Source organism: Daktulosphaira vitifoliae, unplaced genomic scaffold, assembly GCF_025091365.1.
Source record: "Daktulosphaira vitifoliae isolate Bord-2020 unplaced genomic scaffold, ASM2509136v1 Scaffold_1, whole genome shotgun sequence".
NCBI lineage: Eukaryota > Metazoa > Arthropoda > Insecta > Hemiptera > Phylloxeridae > Daktulosphaira > Daktulosphaira vitifoliae.
This window is the reverse complement of record NW_026099572.1, coordinates 47040358-47056388: the sequence shown is the minus strand read 5'-3', so window position 1 is coordinate 47056388 and position 16031 is coordinate 47040358. Positions and strand designations below refer to the sequence as shown.

General features: G+C 27.5%; 2 protein-coding genes across 2 annotated transcripts; both read left to right on the top strand.

The window, feature by feature from the left end:
* The first annotated feature begins 3398 nt into the window (after positions 1-3398).
* Positions 3399-14934, top strand: LOC126906894 (tRNA-dihydrouridine(16/17) synthase [NAD(P)(+)]-like). Its single transcript, XM_050687821.1, has 10 exons — positions 3399-3543; positions 12542-12793; positions 12877-13036; positions 13118-13313; positions 13393-13641; positions 13699-13844; positions 14184-14296; positions 14368-14511; positions 14602-14731; positions 14873-14934. Exons 2-10 carry the CDS (start codon positions 12569-12571, stop codon positions 14917-14919), a joined length of 1410 nt encoding a protein of 469 aa, XP_050543778.1. The 5' UTR covers positions 3399-3543; positions 12542-12568; the 3' UTR covers positions 14920-14934.
* Positions 8755-11980, top strand: LOC126906885 (uncharacterized). The gene has a single exon (XM_050687809.1). It carries the CDS (start codon positions 9376-9378, stop codon positions 10945-10947), a length of 1572 nt encoding a protein of 523 aa, XP_050543766.1. The 5' UTR covers positions 8755-9375; the 3' UTR covers positions 10948-11980.
* Positions 14935-16031: the final 1097 nt, after the last annotated feature.

The following is a 16031-nucleotide window of genomic DNA, read 5'->3' as shown; positions in this document are numbered from 1 at the left end:
AAAATAGTATTTCCCATAAAAAAATTATATTGATCAATACACTTTTCAATAAGTTATAGCATTATAATGTTAAAAATGTAAAAAATAAAATTGAGAATTTTCACACAATAATAGCATTTGGTAGCCATTTTCACTATGAAGACAAAATAAAGTCCGAATTTTTTTTTTTCCATGATAAAGTATATTACATTAGCTTTAATTTAAGATATATATAAAAGTGTCAGACCTTCCGGAACATTTTCAAAATTTAAGTTAAAAAAATTAATTTTTTGTGAAAAAGTTGTCATTTTAAATCCCCCCTTGTGGGCAGGTTAAGGGTTAAATTTATGAAAAAAATATACCAAATGAAAGGTAATGATATTATGCATCTATATAAAAAAGAATTATATTGATATGTTCATTTTTGAAAAAGTTATGGCACTTTTAAGTAAAAAAAATTGAAAAAATTTCGAAAATTAGCGATTTTTAAATTTGTAATTTTTTTGGAGTTTTCCCCCATTTAAGGGGAACGAGGGAATTTGTTTCAATTTTTAAGAGTAATGTCTTCGACTAGATACGATATGTGATCTTTTGACGTATCATTGAAAGAAATCGGTTCGGTGAGAGCTGAGAAAAAGTGGTAACAGACACAAAAAAAAAACACATCTTAGTAAAACCAATACCTTCTCAGCTTCGCATCGAAGCTAAAACACTTCAAAATGAAATAATTGAATCATGTAATAAAATTATTTTAAATATAATCGTAACAAACATAAATGCCCAAAGATGTTTCAAAATACTTGCTGATGAAACGGCCGACATTGGTAGAAGCGAACAAGTAACTTTGTGTGTTCGATATTTAGATGTTGAATGATCCTTGATATGATTATCAAGGAAGAATTCTTCAGTTTGTGCCTACAACAGATACTACTGGAAAAGGTTTATTTATTATTATTCAAAGTTTACATTCATTTGGTGTAGAAACAAAATACCTTAGAGGACAGTGTTACGATGGATGTGCTTTTATGTCTGGTCAATTTAACGGAGCTCAATCTCTTATTCACCAAAGTTATCCGCTTGCGACGTTTGTTCATTGTGCTGTTCATGTTTTAAACATTGCTATTTCTTATTCATCTTCTATACAAGAAACACGAAATTGATTAGGAACAACATTTAAAGTTAGAGATTTTTTCATATACCCAAAGCGAAAAGATGTGTTGAAAAGTCAAATCGAAGAAAGTCAAAAATGTATAACTAAAAAATCAATTAAACAATTATGCGCGACCAAATAAGTTGAACGTTTTTATGCTGTCAATGATTTTCTTGGGCTTTTTGTGTACCTAATTGAATCGTTATTTATAATTTCGAAGTGGAATGACACTGAAACATCATCAAAAGCAAGTAATTTACGAACATCAATACTGAAAGGAGATTTTATTATTTGTTTACTTATTATAAATAAAGTATTTAGTTATGAGTTACTTTGTTTAAAACAACTTCAAAGAAATTAGCAGGTACACAGCATTGTTATTATCAATGGTAGTAAGGCACATTGTTGTGAGTTTATAAATACACTAACTGTCAATACAGAAAGTATATCTATGATAGTCATAATTGATAATAAACAATCCGTGACTGCGACATTGATATCATATAAACCAGAGGTTCTCAAAGTCAAATGAATCACGGACCCCCATCTAAAGACTTACAGTTTTAAAGACCTAACCCTGATATGTGCTCGCGGACCCCTGGGGGTCCGCGGACCACACTTTGAGAAACTCTGATATAAACCATTTAGCTACCTGTATTTGTAATCATATCATCATGTGTATTATACGTGTATATTAACTCAAAAATTTGAAACTTTAAATGTTTATATCTAATAAACTAATAAAGTTATATTAAAAATTCAAATGCCATTTACTATTTAATTAAAAATCCAAACATTTTATTATATTCAAAATATGTGTTCCCATTTAAAAGACAAAAAGACAAAGTTGACACCCTTACAAGGCATAAGGGATGAACATAAAAAGTTTTAAATAGTTAATAATTTAAGAATAATGTGTAACTAAAGAAAACCAAAAATAATGTTTAAATTATATTTATTCTACAAGTAAATGAGTGGGTTATGATAAAAAAATCAGTCTGTATACTGTAATATAGTTTATCATTTGTAAAGCTGGAAGTAAAACATTTTTGTAATGTTTTGTTTAATTGTAATTTCCTGATCTATTATTACTAGACCAGGAATTAAATATTTATAAACATTTTTGAAAACGATAGTATTATTAATTTTGCAAAAAGAAGAAAAACAAAATATTTTAGTATATAAGACGAAATGGAATGAATCGTAGAAGAGAGAGGACCTCAGGAGCACCGAAGGTAATCTCTTTTCGCGCGGTACGTTTATGACATTAAGTTTTCATTTTATGTATTGTTTTATTGTGTTTTTAGTGTATATTTATTTTGTATGTTTTGCATTGTTTAATTATATCTATAATAAATACATTTGAGTTATTATTAAACTTTTATTACTTTAAGTTAAGACACTAGGGTTGTTTCTTTTAAGATACAACAGTACCAAAATTTCAAATTATTTGTCAATTCCTAAAATAGTAATTAGAAAAATAGTAGTTTTTTTTACGTCAGTAAACATTTCTATAATTTTCGTTTGTGATGTTCATTAAAAGTTGGACACCACCCGAGAAATCATTCAAAATACGCCACTGATCTGTAGGTACTGTTTAACCCTAAGAAATTGTTTCATAATTACAAAAGCAATTCAACTCTTATTTCCTTAACTATATCCTGATTAGTGGTTCTTAGATTTAAATGTATAATTTATGAATAAATATTTATTATAGCAATTATATAAAATCTGAAATAATAGTAAAATTAATACTTTCTTCGTTTCGCATCAAAGCTAAAATTGTTATTATTTTTTCAACATTTTAGATAAGTTTTTTTGTGTAGTCATTGATGACTTTTTATTAATCATAACGATGTTAAATCTTTATGTAATAATTTAATCGACAATTTTTGTTTGGATATTAAATTTTATTATACGAAATATGTAATTTACATCAAATTTTATTGTTCAAACTTTTAAATTGATGCTAGATAATTTTTAAACATAATAATTCAACGCATAGTACTTCCAAAGCTTTACATACTATATGCATAAAATCCAAGGGTTCTAACCACCTAGATTTTTACTAATAAACGTTTTTCTTAGGTGACAAAGTAAAACTACACATATAGTGCTATCTATTGATAATTCAAAACATCAATTTTTGGTTAGTAATTATTTAGTAAGATAGTGCGTTTGTACTATTCAATATACTTAATTATAATTTATAAAATGTGATAATATTTATCATTATCACGTGTAGTTGTTATCTTTAATCACAATAGACAAGTCACAACCACAATTATTACAAATCTTAATAAATGTTAACTATTGCTGTATTTCTGAAATTTTATGAAGTTTAAATTTTCTACTTAAAAGAATTGTATATTTTAGTTTTAAATTATAATTATTATAGATTTTATTGTAATTTGGTGAGTATAAACAAGGTGTATTTCATTACATTAAAACAATTCACTTAAATATTTTGCATGCCATTGGGGAATATTTTTTATTATATTGTTATATGAACACTAAAAAAAATTATTTAGATAGAAAGTTTTGTACAAAATTTACAGAAAAATTTAGTTATTGATATCTCTGGAGAAATATTTTCATTCATTATTTATGATTGTATAAGATCTATATATTCAATGTTTTTAAACATTGTGTATTTTAACAATAAAAAATAGATGAAACAATAATCAGAATTATTTACTATTTTTCTTAATTATAATCTTAATCTACATATATTTTTTGTTTATAAACAAGTATTCATTCCTTTCTAATAAATTAAATAAAGCATGTAGGAATGTTTATTATTTTACCTATTTTATAAAATCTTATTTTAAGTATGTAGTATAATTACTTATTAATCTTCTATTTTGTATTCAATATTTGGTTATATTAGCCTTCCTCATATTACATTCAATAACATTCTACCTCTTCTTCCTTCAACATTCATTTCTATAACTGTCCTTATAGCTTACAATTCCTCTTTCCTCATAACATGACTAAACTATCTAAGTCTATTTTCTCTCATATTATCCACAATTGACATTACACCTTTACCACCCGCACTTAATCCTGTGTCTTACATCCTTGTAATACCACTGCTCTTTTGTACAACTGATCCTAACTACTTAAAACTTTTCACCTCTCCTATTACGCTCTTGTCTATTGTCACTGATCTCTTCATTTCAGCTATCTCATTGGTGCCACAGCCTCCCATACCCCTTTCTTAAATCTACCAGTCCCTCATTCTATGAGATATCCTCTAATGACTCTCTTGGATACTCCTCATTCAGTAATTTTTCAAAATACTGTTTCCACCTTTTTTTCACGTCATCATTACTCGATAGCACCCTATTTTCAACACTTTTTATACACCTAACATAGTGATAATATTTAGACTTTTTTTCTCTTACTCTTGCAAGTCTTATAGACTTATTTTCTCTTTCCTTTATTCCTGCCTATATACAACTTAAACTTCACCTTAATTACTGCACACTTGGTGTCTTTGCACAAGCATTTAGGCTCCATTCAAACATCTCTCCTTTTGCTATTCTGCCAGACTTTAAACTGCTTTTTCTTAAGCTCTATGATTTCTGAATGGTTTTATCCCACCACTTCGTTTCCTTGTTACCTGAAATTCTACTTCTACTCTCACCAAAAATTTCCTTTGCAGTATTCTTTACACAATTAGCAAATCTATTTCAAATATCATTTATGTCACCCTCAGTATTTTACACCGTCCTTCCCTTTATAGTCTTTAAAAGTTTTTTTTCGTTTCACCCTTTCATTTTCCACCACTGGGTCATTGATTTTATTCTTGTGTTCTTTCTGTTTTTGTATACTTTTTCCCCACTATACTACAACTCCATTACTATTAGTCTATGTTGTAAAATTACACTCTTGCTCTGTTATATATTATAACTATAAATTATATATATTCTTCCATCGTTCTTAAATAAGTATTAACCATAGTAAGATCATATGATACTGCGAAATCTAGTATTCTTTCTCCAGCCTTATTCTTCCTACTATTTCATCACATCCTACTTGTGGTGCATAGACACTTATTACATACAACATTTTTTCCTCGAAAATTAATTTTATGACTATAATTCAGGCATTTTTTCTAGCCAACAACGTTTTGAAGCCTAAATTATCATTTATATAAACAGTTTTAAATAAAGTGGTTACATTTTCTGAAAGCTTAAAAACAATTTTTTTTAATTAATAATTTATATATCGAGGATATCTTATTCCGAACTGACAATGCTTATAACTTTTGAAACAATTATCATATTATTGAAATTTTTTTAAAATTATTATTGTTTTCTTATATTACATTTAAAACATGTATTTACTTATTAATAATAAATAATAAAAAGTATGTTTTAAACATAGTCTTAGAAGACAATATATATTTTTTTTTTTTAATTTTAATAAAATGATAATTGTAGCAATAGTTTTATGCATCGTCAGTTAGATTTGGATTATTGTATATAAATTTTTCTTCAAAATTCTCTTATGTAATTCATTATACAAATTGTTTCTTCTAAGATGTTAATTTTAAATTCTAAAAAAAGTTTGTTAAATTAATGTATAAAGAAGTTAAATTTTACTAGAAATTCTGTATATTATAATATCATAAGATAAGTCTTAAAAATTATTTCCTTTTAAGGAGAAAAAAATCTAATATTCTTTAACTATTTTAATGTAAATAGTTATTTTTTCACATTCTTAGTTAAGGTAACTAAAATGGTTTCATAAAATTTACATTAATATTTAAAATTATGACAATATTTGAATGGTGTTTAAATCATAAATTGAAAATTTCATTTTTTGTTTAGATATCACCAAATTTAAATTTTAAAATTCAGATACAGGCAAATCAAAACATTAGTTTATTATAACAATATTGATCATTACATTTTAAGTCATAAAGTATTTACAAGATATAACAATTGTTTAATTTTATATTGATTACCATAATATTTTTTTAATATAGGGAAAATCACAGACAAATATGTTTATGTTATAGTATTTATATGATAAAAATTAAATTGATAAATACATCAAAATATTAACACATTTTAATATATTTAAGTGAACTCTAGAATAGCATTTCGTTAATCTTTGGGAACAAATGTATTTTACCACCCCATCGAGTTTTTTCATTTTTTTTTTTTTTTTAAACGTGTATTTTTCAATGCTTTTTTCAAAAGTGTTTGAAAAAATTGTCGGAAAAAAATGGTTCAAAAGTTATAGTTTTTTAAAGTTGTGTAGCGACCAAAACATACGCAACGAATATTCTCGAATGTTCTCGTTATCAAAAACCTTCGAGAAACTTCGATAACGCCATAAGATAACCTACGCGGGTATAGAATATTCTAGAATTAGCGAGAGCCTTATCGGAGCTATATATATATCGGAAGAATCAGTCAGTTCAGTTAGTTCAGTTCAGACTGTCTAGTCCGCGATACGCTACACGACCGCTACACCCCGCCGCTGTTGTCATCGTGTATTATGTTTACTTCGATTATTTTATTTTTCCTTACTGTATATACATATATTTTCTTTTAGTGTTTATACGTCTATTTTAGTGTTATAATTTTGTTTAATAAAAGTCTACCGCCATTTAAATAATTGTGTGTTGTAAGATATAACCCACAGTTGAAACGTCAAAAACTAAAAATAGCTCAAAAATTGTTTTTTTTTTTTGTTAATTTTTGGGATTTTTTCTCATGATACTATTGTGAAACTATAATGACGTAATTATTACATAATATCCTCATTCTAAAAATCCTAAAACCAAAATTATCTTTAAAAATAAGGATTTTCCAAATTTTTTTTTCAAAACTACGCACATCAAATTTACGCAATACGAAATAAAAATAACAAGAAACTCAATTAATTCAATTTGAGGAAGAAAAAAAAAAAAAAAGACCACGATGTGGTGTTTTACATAGAATTGTTAATTCAATAAAATAAAAGTTTTTACTGTTTATTATGTACACCAATTAACACTTGTTGTAAACAAAAAAAAAATACTATTACATTAGATATTGTTGATATTAGTTAAGTTGTTGAGGTATCAAAATATACTTACTAATATCTTAATGTTATAATGTTGAGTTATACAAACCCATTTAAATATAAGTTGTGGTCACCTACGCCTGCCGGCTCCGGTGACCGATTCGAGCCCCATCGGGACTCTCTTGGGATGGGGGCTCACGCCCCCAAACCCCCAGAGGATAGAAGTCAAGCCCAAACCCAACCTATTTAAACCCATTCGACTGAAATTCTCAGTGACCCAACAAGTATAAAACCTTGATGTTAAAATGGTGATATAATATTGAAAAAATAGATAAAAAAAAATTCAAAAAAAAATTAAATTTATTTACTTCAACACTACCTTAACACGTTTAATGTACTCATAAATACTCTTAAATTTACTATTCCTCGGTAACTACATCATCGAGAATACTTTTTATCATTAATTAATGAAAATTATCAAAAAAAAACAGCAGTATATAACAAAATTTGTATATGATTATTGAAATATTTGAAAGCTCATAACTTTTAAACTAGACTTCGCCGACAAATTTTTTTTATATATTCTTAGTCGGTATGAAAAACTAAATTGATTTCAAAAAAAAAAATTTGAAAAATCTCGATGGGGTGGTAAAATGCATTTAAGCCAATCTTTGTAATATCAAAATTCTAATTTAAATTCATGAGGTATTGGTTTTATTTTCTATTAGAATAATTATATAACGCCTTCTGTTAAATTTATGCAACTATTTATACGAATTTAATTTTTAATCACGCTATTTGGTATTTGGACGTTGTCTATCATTAAAACATTAATTTGTTCTTATAATTTTAGTGAAATATATGTTTGAAAATATTTATAATGCCCTAAAAAATTGTTATAAAAATTGAGGCTCAACTTGAATTTTGCTAAAAATTTAACACAATGTTCTACCATAAATTGTTTTCTATTGCCTGAATTTATTATTTTGTCATTTACTATTTGAACTAACGATTAAGTTGACAGGTGTTTGTAAACCGGTAAACAATTTTAATTCGTACGTTTTACAACCATTGACGTACTGTACTGTAATTCAGGTCCTTTTGTCAAATGTTAAATGCACTCCGTGTCTAATAGTAATTGCTGTTCATATTTTACTAACAAATGATAATACATCATAACAAACAATTTCGCCGAACAACTGAGTAATGAAATAGTTTTAACATTTTTGCATATCTTGTGTATTATTTCTGTCATTGTTAATATAATTATACGTCTTACCGCTGTTTTATTACAATATTATGCAAATTTTTAACGTATTACTCAAAACATGTAGTTAATTCATTTATTTTTGTCGCATAATATTATTCGACCCAAGGCATTAATAAATTAAATTATTTTGAATATATCAGAAAATAAATGAATTATAATATTAATAACAATTTAACATTCGTTAACAAAAAATTTTTAAATCTTTTCTAGATGATAAGATCAAATATTTTCTTAGAATTTAAATTTAAAACATTTTATTGTTGTCATCACGACAACATAGTTGTGATAGTTACCTATGTATCTTTTGTGTAGTTTTAAACTAGAGTATTTTTTATTTTTGTATAGATTGGGTGAGAACAACAAAAGTTTTTTTTTCTTTGTTGTCTAGACTTTTACCAACAAAAATATCAGAAAGTGTGTCATAAGAATTTATTCAAATTTTTTAACATATAGTCATGTTGACCTGCTTTGCCGCCGATTGGCAGTTTTGTCACGAAATTCTCTAATAGTATTGGATGATTAATTTGTTTTGTAAATGGGTTTTCGGAGTAGGTCTACCGTTACTTTATACTTTGTGTGAAAACTTTAAAGGCCGACTGAGGTAAAGGATTGCCTCGTGTGTCGCATTACTCAGAGATGCGCGCGTCCCGCCGACTAATCGATACCGTGACGCAGCATTTAGGTGAGGGGTCGGCCGTTAACGTGTTCATGTGTATTCCGAGGGGGTTGTAAAGCGCACATTCCGTCGTCAATTCGCCCTCAGTTGTGTTTATCCCTCCAAAAAGTACGCCGCACAATGCTCTCGTTTGCCGTTCTTTGTTTTGTGATGCGCTTTTAATTCTCATTCGCTGATGTCGTCCGTTCTGTGTCAACATGTGAATTGAATATAATTCTGTTACCATTATTTTAGTCAATTGTTTATCGGATAAATTTTAACGACGATGCACAATAAATGACGCTGTGCAGTAACGAGACTAGGAGGCGACAGCGGCGGATCAACGGGTTGCAGACACCTTGGCACCCTCAGCAAGTGGCTGGATGGCTAGTACTGGCAACGTTCGGTGCCTGTACATTTGGCGTGCTTCTGCCCGGCTTAGGTCCAAACTTGTATCCGGGCGTACTGTTCGTACTCGGTAGCTTGTTCTTCCTGCACATTGTTTCCCATGTAGCCGCGCTACTCATTGATCCCGCCGATCCTCAGCTTCGTGTTCGATCCGATGTTACTAAGGCCGTGCCCGATCTCGACAAGGCTAAACATGCTCATGTCATCGAGAACGGGAAATGTCACCTGTGCAATATTTACACTTCTGGCCATCGCACCAAGCATTGTGGGTCGTGCAACAAATGCGTGGAAAAGTTTGATCATCATTGCAAATGGTTGAACAACTGCGTTGGTGCCCGTAACTATGTAGCGTTTATCGTCAGTGTCGTGTCGGCCGTGATGGCATGCTTCATGATCGTTTTGCTGTGCATAGTAGAACTCGTGTTGTACCAGGTTGATCCATTGCGTTTAGACCATTTCCTGAAGCCATTGTTTTCTAATCAAACCATACAGTTCAATCAGCTGTTTAGCGTGAGCCGTCTTCCAGTGGATCGCGATACATTCGTCGTAGTCGCATCCGTCCAGTGTGCCCTAGCTCTGATCGCCACCGTTCTCCTACTGCATTTGTGCCTATTCCACGCATATATATCAACACTCGGTATAACTACGTACGAGTATATCAGGAATTATAGACGGTATCCAGAGTTCGATTCGAGGAATGGCGCATCGTCCGCCTCGGTCAACAACCTGTCAATCGGTTCGCGTAAGTCGTTACTGACCAAGCTGTACGCCACCGCGTGTTGTTACGGAGCGACGTCCCGACGGAAACGTCCATCATGTGGCATTCACAACGTCAACAACGGTCTCATGTCGGCTACCGTCCAAGACTCTACCGCATTATCAATAGAAACTGTAGAATCTTACGGTGGTAGACACGGCTTGAGAGGTATGGAAGTTAAGCTAGAAGACCGAGATCAGAATGTACCAAAGTGCAGGTACTGTCTGGAGAAAAACAGGATTCAGGAGAACACTTTTTTCGTTATGGATAAACGGAAAGAATTCTGCTGTTGTTTTCAAAAACCGGAACCTGTTTTCGAGCGATCGGTCATGCACATCAAAGTACCGCCATCGCCGTTCGCTGTACGGCGCAATCGTATTATTCCAGCCGACGATTTGACCATTGTCAGTGACTGGAAGTCATTCAACTCGAGTGCTCTGACAACATTGCCAACATTGTCAAAGTCTCAAAAGATCACACTTAAGGATCTCGGTCAGGTTCTAGCCATGGTAGAACAACAACCGTTGAAAAAGCAAAGGCGTAAGAGCAATCCGCAGCTGAAGCACTCAAAATCGTCAAACCTGTCGCCCATTCACGAGTCAGGACTTTCTAATCCATCAACACCACAGTTAAAAAATCGCCAACCTCAAACAAGACCATGTAGTTGGCTGTCTTCCCCGAAAACCGCCCCTAAAAAAAGTTAATGTTATAAAAACGCACTATTTTATTCGCATAAATTTGACCGTTGGACTTCCATAGCTAAAATTTGAGTTTAATTTTTTTTTCTTCTTACCTTTGTACTGTTAACTAAAAATTCTAGTATTATTTTTGATTTTAAGAATATTTCGAAACTTATATCAACATAAAGATAGTATAATTCTAAATAAAAATTATTTAACTTTACGAGATATAATATCGGTCATTATCAAATGAGTTGAAGTAATCGTTACTATTTAAAAAAAAAATGTAATTATACTGATATTGTCAATCAAATATCAAGATTTTGGACCATATTATAAATTCATCTTAACATACCAATCGTGAGATTAGTATTGTAGTGATTTTTATAAGATAAGTTAGTTGTTTAAATTTTTAAATATTAATAATTTATAATTTAACAATGTATTATATGATAAAAATAAATAATGATGGTATTCTCTATCCATTCATTTTAAATTTGGGTTGAAAGGTTTTTTAAATTAAAGTAGACCGTGGTGTATAATTGCACCTCTGGCCAAACAAAAAATGCCCAATAGTTAATAGAGACAATTTTTTATATTTGATTGTTTAAATGATTGAATCACTTGTTGTTTAATCTAAATTTTTTTTTTTTAATCTTGTGTATTTTTTTATTTACTACAAAAAATTTTTCTTAAAATTTTCAATTATTTTATTACGTGATTGAGTTGTGGTAATGTTTTAATTTTCTATTATTAACTATAAATAATTTTTTAAGTTATCTCCCTAAATGATTTTTAGTAAAATTATAGATAATTTAAATTTATAAATTAATTGGATTTATAAGTTTTTTACATTTTGGTACTTTTTTAAAAAATGTGTTTTAGATGTATCTTTAAATCATTTATTGATAAAGAGTATTATTTTATCAATAAAAAAATATATATGACATATTTTTATATTAAAAATATAATACTTATACTATACCTGATATCATAAGATCATACTTGACTATGGTAACAAATTATATATTTGTTTATTATATAAATAGCAATATCTTTGTAAAGGTTTAGAATTGTATGTTTGAACTGATCTAGTATTGTTTATGATTAAATGTATGTAAATGCATAAAATATTGTAATTTATTTATTTAGAGTTTAATTTGTTTGATTGTACTGTAAAAAAATAATGTTTATCAAAGAAATTAATATTTGATCATAGTTAAAATTTATGTTTTTATTTTTCCTTAAGTATATATCCTTTAAAGTAGTCTGAGAAATTATTCAGTTTAAAAGTATATCATCTACCTCCAAAAAATACTTTTTTAATTTTATGAATAATCTCAATTTCAATTGTCCGTTATAAATTTTCTAATATATTTAAAATTGAGATGATGTGGTATAGAGAAGTTTTTTATTTATTTAGACAACTTATTTCTAAGTAAAATTGATAATTCTTGGAAATAAATTTGAATCTCGATAACTTATATATAGATTTAAATAAATATTTAATAATTATAGTTATTGTTTTATTAAAATGGGAACAAATTTAGACAATACATTTATTTTAGTTTTCATCAATTTATAAAAGGTTTAACTTTAATATTTTACATTATTCTAGGTTTAATTGATTCTGTTTCTTAAAGAAATGAATTCACCAGTAGATAATGTTTGGGAAAGACTAGGAAAACCAAAATATATTTTGGCTCCAATGGTTGAACAAAGTGAATTGGCTTGGCGAATGCTTTCTCGAAAGCATGGAGCACACTTATGTTATGCACCAATGTTACATAGCCAAAATTTTGTACAAGATAGAAAATACCGAAGAGAATTTTTTTCTACTTGCCCAGAAGATCGTCCTCTTGTTGTCCAAGTAACTCCTTGTTTTATAATGAATAACATTAATATATCATTTTTATAAACGGAATGTAATATTGATTTAAAATCTTGATTTAGTTTTGTGGTAATGATCCTAAAGTATTATTAAAAGCTGGTAAATTAATTGAAGACAGTTGTGATGCAATTGATCTGAATTTAGGATGTCCTCAAGCTATAGCTAAAAGAGGATTTTATGGGTCATTTCTTCAAGATGAATGGAAACTTATTCGTGATATAGGTAAATATTCTTTTTATTATATTTTTTAAATATTATGTTAGAAAATTTTGTAAAATAGCTTGTATTTTTTTAAATTTTAAGTGAAGACGCTAAGAGAAAATCTCAAAGTACCAGTTACATGTAAAATTAGAATATTTGATGATATATTTAAAACTATAGAGTATGCCAAAATGCTAGAAGAAGCTGGTTGTCAAATGTTATCAGTTCATGGTAGAACCCGAGAACAGAAAGGTCGCTTTACAGGCATAGCTGATTGGAGTCAAATAAAAGCTGTTAAGTGAGTGTAATAAAAAATTTTATATTCATTATCTTCATATGTGTTTAAATATGTACTAATAGCTTAATTTTATTTATAGAGAAAATGTGTCAATTCCTGTCTTAGCTAATGGAAATATCTTAATTAGTCAGGATGTACAGAGGTGCTTGGATGAAACCCTGTGTGAAGGGGTAATGTCTGCTGAAGGACATTTGCACAATCCATATATTTTTGAAAATAAAACGCCGCCAATTTGGGAACCTGCTCTTGAATACTTAGATCTTAGTGAAAAATATCCATGTGCACTTTCAAACACTAGAGGCCATTTGTTTAAACTATGTTATCATGCGTAAGTTTTGAATTAATATTATTTTGCAACAATTAATAATAAATTATTTTAAATAAGGTTTTGTGACATGGAAAATGAAAATATTAGAGAAATTCTTGCCAAAGGACAAAATCGTAATGACTTTAGAAAAGCAATAGTTTTATTAAAAGAAAAATATTTACCTTTTCATATAGGCCATATGCCTTGGAATAATAATCAAAAGGGTATACATTTTAAAACATTTTATTAACCATATGTTACTTTATAATTATTGTATCTGTAGTAAAATATATTTTAATTTTACTCTATGATTGATTGTCAAAAATCTATACTAATTTTGCAAACAAATTTTGAAGTAAAAAATATTAATAAGTTGTATTAAATAAAGTAGTATATTCAGTATTAATATAACAAATAATATTGTAAATGGAATGAAGTGTAAAACATTTTTTAGTCTCCAGTTTTGTGAGATTGTAAAAAAATGTTTAAATTTAATAATTCTGCTAAAACTGATGCTGTTTTTAAATGTTTTAACTATCTATATATTTTTATCATAATTTTAGATTACAATTTAATATTTCCTCCTTGGCTTTGCCAACCATATTTTCGATTATTACCATTGAATGAACCAGAACAGAATACTAATACAGTTAATTTGAAAACTAATGAAAAAGAAGTAATCTATAGTTCTTAAAAAAAAATTATATAAAAAATTATCTTATATTTTTTTATGACTATAATGTTTAGAATTTAAAACGGAGTAATGAAGATTCTATCTTTGAAGAATTACAGTTATCAAAGAAGAAAATAAAAAGATTGAATAAAATTAAAAATAAGTTGAATAATCCACGATGCTTTGAAGAGCTATGTTCCAACTGCCAAAATCCAAAAGTATGAAAATATTTTGTTGTATGATTGGTGTTTTTAATTATTAGACATGGTGTAGAATCAATATAATTTTAAATTAAAAATTTTTATTAGGGTTTAAAATGTGTATATAGTTTTTGTAAAAAATGTTGCCGAGATAAATGCTACTTAGAAAATGCAGATTGTATAGGTCATCGTATAATGATAAAAACAAATAAGGAAATTTTAAGAAATAAAAAAGATGGTATGTGTGTTGTATATTTTTTACTATTAAAATAACTGTTACCTAACTATAGGTAATTATTTTTAATATAACTAACATAGTAATAACAAAATCACTTATTGATATTTTTTCATGGATTTGACTAACTTATTTTATTTTTAGAAAAAGAAAAACTAGATTGTCAACAAATATACACCAAAGTCAATTAAAAAATTTTTGTAAATGATATTATATTGCTTTATTTAATGTACTATATTTTATAAAAATTTTCAAAATTAAAAACATTCAATATTCAATTTATTTTATTAAACTTCGATAAAATATATCTGAATTAAAAGAAATTACTTGACAATTAATTATCCAACACATTATTGTAATTTGAAATTCATTTTAACTGTTTATAACAGTAATAAAATTTTGTTTAATATTGTTGTTTTTTCAATGTATTTTTTTAACTAATTACTACTATTGTTTATGTTTTTTAATTTGTTGTTGTTAAATGATAAATATAAATATTTTATTTTGACATTAAATCATTTTGTACTTTACTTATTACTTTGTTAATGATTAAATATTATTAAGAAGTCTTAGTATTCAAATATAAAGAGTATAGTTTAAAAATTTTCATGATTTAAGCATTTCTGTATTAAAATATTTAATTTAAAATAGGCGTTTTGTAGTTTTTAGCCTCTAGGATATTTTATTTAATTGATGTAAATAAATTTAACTAACAATGAAAACTTTTTCAATAGTTAATGAACCAAATATTTAGGATTCTTCTTAGTTTTCCATTAAGTTACAGAACATATTGACGACTGTAATGTTTTTTTTTGCTAAATAAAAAATTTTAACTTAATATTTTTTGTTGATAAAATTATTTGATATTTCTTAGATATAGTTTGTCTCAAGTATTCAAAATAATTACATATAATAAGATAATTATGAAGCCATTTAAATAAATCTAACTTCACCTTTCATTTAAAATTCAAGTATATCAAAAAATTCAAAACTTTTTTGTTAATGTTTTTATCTCAAAAGAATGATAATGAAATAGTGTTGTTTTAATTAACTGATGGCTTAACTATTATAAATAAAAGGACCATTAAAGCAACTATTAAAATAAAATTAATTTAAAAATGATTTCTTCATAATAGAAAAATAAATCCTAAGTTTTTTAATTGATAATTCAAATTAGGTATTTAAGAGAAAATATTTAAAGTTTAGAAATTTCAATTGCAATTATTCTATTTACCAATGCAAAATTAGTTTAAATAATTCAAAAATTCAATTTCATATACAAAGTAAATTATGATTATGAAAA